This window comes from Vespa crabro, chromosome 15, assembly GCF_910589235.1.
Source record: "Vespa crabro chromosome 15, iyVesCrab1.2, whole genome shotgun sequence".
Taxonomy (NCBI): Eukaryota; Metazoa; Arthropoda; class Insecta; order Hymenoptera; family Vespidae; genus Vespa; species Vespa crabro.
This window is the reverse complement of record NC_060969.1, coordinates 2164015-2171514: the sequence shown is the minus strand read 5'-3', so window position 1 is coordinate 2171514 and position 7500 is coordinate 2164015. Positions and strand designations below refer to the sequence as shown.

General features: G+C 30.0%; 1 protein-coding gene across 4 annotated transcripts in view; it reads left to right on the top strand.

Moving 5' to 3' along the window:
* LOC124429339 overlaps positions 1-7500 on the top strand; it is a 45392-nt gene that overhangs the window by 4745 nt on the left and 33147 nt on the right. For 2 of the 4 annotated variants that reach the window (XR_006943426.1, XM_046974483.1), the window contains exon 1: positions 260-640. The exons of 1 other annotated variant lie outside the window; for it this stretch is intronic. Coding sequence is in view for 2 of the 3 variants with exons in the window: in XM_046974483.1 (XP_046830439.1) it covers positions 492-640 (149 nt within the window). In the remaining variant the exon portion in view is untranslated. Of the gene's footprint in view, positions 1-259; positions 641-7500 lie in introns of those variants that run through there. One more of the 4 variants, XM_046974484.1, reaches the window with a different exon arrangement.

Sequence of the window (7500 nt, the reverse complement as noted above, 5' to 3'; positions counted from 1 at the left end):
GTCGACCACTTTACGTTGCATAAAAGGATAAGAAAGGGTGGATAAAGAAAAAGGGAAATATATCAAAAGAAAGTGATTTATATTTTTCTCCTTAAGCCTTTGTTCTAGACGATTTTCTTTTAAAGTAAGAAAAATTGAAGTTTTACGTATTTGAAGATTGGCAGCAAGAAAAAAAAAAAAAGAAAGAAAAGGAAAGAAGAGTTAGTGGGTGGGAGAGGGGGGGAGAGAGAGAGAGAGAGAGAGAGTAAAAGTGAGACAAAGAAAAAAAAACTCGAAATAGAACAAGTGAATATATAAGAAAAGGAAGTATATATATATATATATATAGATTGATAGATTGAAAAAAAAAAGAAAAAAGGGTGGCGAAGGGACGCGAGGGGAAAGGAGAGAGAATATATATTGTAAGTGATAAAAAGAGCACTCGAAAGCGAGTGCAAGCGAGGCTGCATACGCTACGCAGGATCAAAGTGAAGTGGCCGGTTCTCAGTGAGATGGCCTTCATGATGAAGAAGAAGAAGAAGTACGAATTCTCGGTTGAGGTCGACCTCGAGGAACTCACCGCCGTGCCCTTCGTTAGTGCAGTGCTCTTCGCTAAACTCCGTTTACTCCATGGGGGTTCTTTCGTTGGCCACTCCACTAGGTAAGTCCCAATTTTTTGTTCTTCTTCCTTATGGCATAATCAATTTTTTTTTTTCCTTTTCTTTTTTTTTCTTTTTTTTTCTCTTTTTATGAATTCATTACAAGAACACTCTTGTGACGTTTGAAAAAAAAAGCTAACGAGATCACATTGATTCTTATTTATGATTTGTATTTACATACGTCGGAATATCGTGAAACGATTGAAATTTTTTCTTCTTTCTTTTTCTTTACTCTTTCTCTCTCTCTCTCTCTCTCTCTCTCTCTCTCTCTCTCTCTTTCGTTTGTTTGTTGGGTGTGACCATGTGTTTGCGCATACATATTGTTTTTGAAGTATTTAATCATTGAGTCGTAATTATAGCTGTGTTTTTTTTTTCTTTTTAAACATATTCCTTCGTTTTATTCTAATATCAAAAATTGTTGACTCTTTTTTTTTTATTTTTCTCTCTCTCTCCCTCTCTCTCTCTCAATTTTCTTTCTTTTTTTTTTTTTTTTTTTAATCATCATTAACACAGATATACTCGAAGCTGAGATAGTGTGCGTTATCGTGAGAATCGAGAAAAAAGTCGATTGAATTGGAGAAAAAGGGGAATACTTAAAATGTATCGTCGTAATATACTATCTTGAATCACTTTTGTATTTTCCACTTAATCTTTCTATTCTTTATTGTATTTTTTTAAATTTTATTTTCCATTCCACTTTTCTTTTTCTTCTTATTCTTCTTTGCTTGCAGGATAAAGTCTTGAAAATGTGAAATGTGTCCAAGACTTTGATATTTACGAGGAAAAGAAAAAGAGAAAAGGAAAAAAAAACAAAAAAAAAAAAAAAAGAACATAAAAAAGAGAGTATATTTTTTTTATGGATAAGAAGAATTTGAAATTGATTTTTCTTTTTTATTTTTCTTATCTATTCTTTCTTTCTCTCTTTTACTTTTTTATGAATATATCATCGCGTTACAACTTTTTGAACAATTTCTAGGAAACTTTAAATTCTTCGAAGAAAATTCGACAAACACACGAGCGCAGAGAGAGAAAGAAAGAGAGAGAGAGAGAGAGAGAGAGAGAGACCCATAAAGAAAATACATGCATAAAGAAATTATGTAGGTGTGAAAAAGGGGTCCGTAGTTAAATCCGTATTTTCTTCGAAGAGATTAAAGATTAACGATCTTCTCACACGTTCTTAAACGTGTCTACACCCTCGGCGAAAGTTTTCCGTTTAACCGATCGATTCTCTCGTGTTCCTAGAGAACAAATATAGAAACACGTTGTTAGAATGGAACTTGCCTGAGAATCAGGAAAACTTACGAGAATAAAAAAATCTTGATTATACTTAGCTTGATGAACTTGAAATTTATCGTTTATCGTATAGCTTCTATTACTTCGTATAACTTTTCGTATTGATCATTACATTCTTTTTTTTTTTCCTTTTTTCTTTTCTTAAATTTATTAAATTCGATTGCACTAATTAATTTTAATATTTTTTTTTTATTTTTTATTTTTAAGTACGTTTCTCTCTCTCTCTCTCTCTCTCTCTCTCTTTTTTTTTTTTAACTCATTAAATCATTTCTTTTATATACATTAAGATATTCGAATTAATTTAGATATTTTTGTTTTTAATTGCATTCAAAAAAAAAATGTGCATATATATATATATATATATATGCTGAGAGAACGATCGAAAATATATATATATATTGATTGACGTAAAATGTTAGATGAATAAATTTACATCCCATGGGAGATATTTGTGTTCCGGAGATTTTGCCAAAGATATTCTTCGAAGAAATCCACTCTTATCCGTGAGAGAGATCTAGAAACTTTCGACCAATACTATACAACTTTGAAATCTCGAGCCGACGAGATATACTCGATTCGCACGGTGAAAATGCATCGACGATTTCTCGCATATCGATTATTCCGATCGAGTTCCTCGATTAAATGCGATTTTATCCATTTACTTTCACGGCTTTGCATCTATCACTTGGAAATATGCAAAAGGGCTATCGAACGTGAATTCGAATGATCCCAATCGTTGATCGATCATCATTTCAATCGAAGAACAAATCTACATGGATTTATTATATAATAAATTTTGCATAATTTTGGATAATGGAAAAAATTCGATCTTAGATTTTCTTTCCCTCTTTTCAGCTATGAATCTTTTCAAACGAAAGTATATATATATATATATATATATATATATATATATATATATATATAAAAGAAAAAAGCATTGATTTTTATTTATTTCTAACACAAAAAAAGCAAAAAATTAATCGTCTTAAAATTAATAATTATTCCGTTTGTAGCGTTCATTGTTAAAAATCATAAAATGATTATGTGTATTAGAAAAAAATCTACTTATTTATGTATTTTATATTTTAAAATTGTGAGAAAATTGTGATATGATTTGTGAAATACTCGCAGGATTTATTTTTAACATAGCTGACAATAAACATTTTCATTATCTTCAAATGGAAAAAAAGAAAATTTATTTATTAATATCAAATGTTTTTCTATTATCCATTTTATACTATTCTTGAGAAATCTAAAACTTTTAAGTTCTCGTCTATTACACGTAAGCACACGTGATAATGATCGTTCGAGAAGATGTTTCCCGGTATCTCATCAATGACATTCTCGCGAGAATTGAGAAAACTCGCGCCCTTGGAAACTCGCCAAAGTGTTTCCGTGTATCGTGCCTTTCGAAAATTGTATTCTCATACTAGCCAGAACGATGCTCTCTCTCCGTCTCTCTCTTTCTCTCTTTCTCTCTCTCTCTCTCTCTCTCTCTCTCTCTCTCTCTTTATCTCGATTTATTTCCAATTGATATAATTCATTTTTAAGTAGTTTTTTTCCTATTCAATATTCATGAGTTTTTTAACGTATTTGACTTTATACTTTTTTTTTCTTTTTTTCTAAACGTAAATTAATTCATTTTTTATACCTTTCATGATTGCCTTTTTTTTTGTTTTATGCCAATATATTCTCTTCTTCATTTCCAATTAAAATATATTATATTTATATTATATTATAATATATATATATATATATATATATATATATATATATATATATATATAATCATAAATGGTCCAGCGTATCATTTATTTCTACGTCTATTTAATTCTACTTATTTCCAATTAATTCGTATATTTTCAAATAAATTCTTTTCTATTTAATTTGTTCTACATATTTATTTAATTTTAATACAATTTTATATATTTAAATATGTGTATATATATATATATATTTTTTTTTTCTTTATCTTAATTTAATTATTTTCTTAACATAAACATGTCAACATTAATCTTTACATTCTCCTAATCGATACGATACAATAATTTATTTTTAAATCGTTTCAATCCTAGAAAATATTCCGATAGGATTTTAAAGATCATGGGAAAATTAATGATCTCGGTTTGTGTTAAACGATTAAGTGAAATCTCTTTGAAAGTCGTTCGTTAATTAGGAAAAAGAGAAAAAAAGAAAAGAAAATAAACGCTTTTCCGGAGTATTGAAAAAGAAAAAAAAAAAAAAAGAAGATGAAGATGAAGATGAAGATGAAGGATGCTGATGTTGTACGAACGTTAATTCCATTTCGGCGACCTTCCAAGAAAATCTTCGTTTTCTCGATTGCAAACTTTCTTAAAGGTTGTAAAAGAGGGAAAAATAGAGAGAGAGAGAGAGAGAGAGAGAGAGAGAGAGAGAGAGAGAGAGAGAGAGAGAGAGAGAGAAAGAAATAATTTCATGACCTTCGAAGAAGAACCTTCGAATGTTCAGAAAAGTAGAGCAACGTGGTTAGAGTAAAAGGAGTCGAGGCTTTTACTCGGTTTCCATTGATCCATCGTCTCTATCTATTTTTCTCTCTATCTCTCTCTCTCTCTCTCTCTCTCTCTCTCTCTCTCTCTCTCTCTATCTCTCTGTCTATCTATCTATCTGACTATTTCTCTCTCTCTTTCTCTCTTTCTTTTTCTTTCTATCTATTTCTTTCTATTAGGAACTTAAATCACATAGTACTAACACGTGGAACATATGTATCTACGAAAACACAGATTTAAAAAGATAAAAGATAAAAGATACAATGCATTGTAATGAAGCACGGAATACGTGCGTGTCCGTTCGTAATAGGGTGAGGCATTAAATGGTCAAATCTTTGTGTCAATTGTTGTAGAATTTAAATTGCAGATTTTAATAACAAAAGAGCTCTCTTCTTCTTCTTCTTCTTTTTCTTCTTCTTTTCTCCCCTTTTTGTTGTTCCTTTTTAATTCTTTGTCTTTTTTTTCCTCCCTCCCTTTTCTTTTTTTTTTTTTTTTGTCTTTCTCGTTTTCATAATCCGTTTAATTTACGACGTTGAAAAAGCTGAGTCTCTTTTTTGAGATTGTATACATTACTTTTTCTTTTTTTCTTTCTTGCTTTCTTTCTTTTTTCAATAGTTCAACGTGATGATTTTTGACGTCGAATTTTTCAAAGAGCATTAAATTATAAACAAGTTATATAAAATGTAATTAATTTATGTTTCCTCACGAATTCCGAACGATTTAGTGTTAGATTTTTTTTTTTTTTTTTTTTTTTTCTTTTTGTAATATTTCGTTTGTGATATTTATCTTTACGTAATTACACGTATAAGTATATAAACGTATGAAAGAATAACTAACATGCGTTATATGTTGTTATTACATAGGGTAAACAAAATGACATAGGATATAACGTAATACATCGTTGTTGTAATTATTAATGAGGGATTACATTGTTGTGGTAACATTAGTTTTATTCGAATACATTTTTACAAATACGTAATATCATTATTTCCGCGTGTGTTTTATTATTCGAAAACAATTTTTTTTCTTTCTCTTTCTTTCTTTCTTTTTTTTTTTTTTTTTTCTTTTTTTGAACTCATATAAACGAAGATCGTCGTGAAATTATACACGATAACGAATGCGTTCTCGTAATATATTTTATTTTTACTTTTCTTTCTTTGCTTTTATGTCAATCTTAAAGAGAGAATTGTATAAATGAATATAATTTTCTTGCTACGTAGATAGCAAAAAAAAAAAAAAAAAAAAAAAAAAAACAAAAAGAAGAGTTCATTAAAAACATACGTCACAGATGTAAAGTAATTTGATCGTTGCTTCGTTTCGCAATTAACATACGTGTATGATTCGTGTCACCTTCGTGAAGTAAATAAAAAGGAAGAGACAGAGAGAGAGAGAGAGAGAGAGAGAGAGAGAGAGAGAGAGAGAGAGAGAGAGAGAGAGAGAAAAGAAGGCAGTGTAAGATAAAAATGATAAATAGTAGCTATCACGTCATTCGCAGTGTATCCAAGTCGGTACACGTAATCGGATCGAGATAAGAACTACCAATTTAATGGTCGTAGGCATCTCTCGCCAACTTCTCTCTCTCTCTCTCTCTCTCTCTCTCTCTCTCTCTCTCTCTTTCTCTTTCTCTCATTCTATTTGTCTCTGTTCTCTATGTTTCTCGTTTCCTACCTTGAACCATGACCTTCCTTGAAAAGACGCTCTTTTCGATGTCCAAAGCGACCTCGAGCCACGAACAGAGAATCGAAGCAATCCGATAGATATAATATACGTACAATCGTTTATTCTAGATAATATCAAGGAGTATAGTTAAAGAATTTTCATTTTTAGAATTGACGTTCATACTTTACATACAAATCGTTATATTCAGTATAATTACTTAAGATAATTTTTTTTTCTTTCTTTCTTCATTTTCTTTTCCTTCTTTCCTTTTTTTTTTTTTTTTTTTTTTTTTAAGAATTAATTTTAAAAAATAATAAAAAAGCATTAATCAAATTTAATTAAATTTAACATAATTAAAAGTTTTAAGAATAAGTATTGATATCGTCGAATGGTCCATTAAACTTTCCTTCCTTTTTTTTTCCCTTTTTCTCTCTCTCTCTCTTTTTTTGTTCTTTTTTTTTTGTATGTGTGTGTGTGTGTTCTTTTTCTTTTTCACTTTGTTTTCATCAATTTTTTTTTTTTTTTTTTTTTTTTTTTTTTTTTCCCATATAACATATCTTCAATTTTTATACTACATCATTTTCCAATACTTTCCTTCCACGGCATTGACATTATTTCATATATGTATGGAGATAAAATCGCGTTTTAACGAACAGACCTGTCTTCCCTTGGTATAAAAAAGAATACCATGAGACAGAATATGCGTAAGAGAGAGAGAGAGGGGGCGGTTAGAGAGAAAGAGAGAGAGAGAGAGAGAGAGAGAGAGAGAGAGAGAGAGAGAGAGAACAGAGAGAAAGATAAAAAATTATAAGAGGATAGTGTGCGATGATAATGGACAATGTCCTGTCGGCCGATGTCCCTGCGTGGAAACGTGAGATATATAGAATAAGAGAGAGTGAGAGAGAGAGAGAGAGAGAGAGAGAGAGAGACAGACATATAGATAGATAGAGGTACAGTAAAGAGGACCTGACACCGGCTTCATGCGTGATGATGAGGAAACGCCCGATTACAGCGCTTCGAACGAGGTATATACATATAATATCTCCGCGTATATATCCTACGACGATTATTGTCGTCTCATATGAATTTAGGCTAGCGTGATATAGTTCTTCATATTTATATACGTATATATATATATATATATATATATATATATATATATGTATATATATATGTATGTATGTATGTATGTATGTATGTATGTATGTATGTATGGATATATTTACTTTAGGAAAGAAAAAGAAGTAAGAGAAAAAGATAGGAAAGAAATATTCTATGATATCTATTCGTATTACCAACGTATGTATAAACAAAGTTTAAATAGAAATTTTAAGTTTTTAACTCTTTGAGTTAGGTTCATTCATTTATGAGATCCTTTTGGTAAT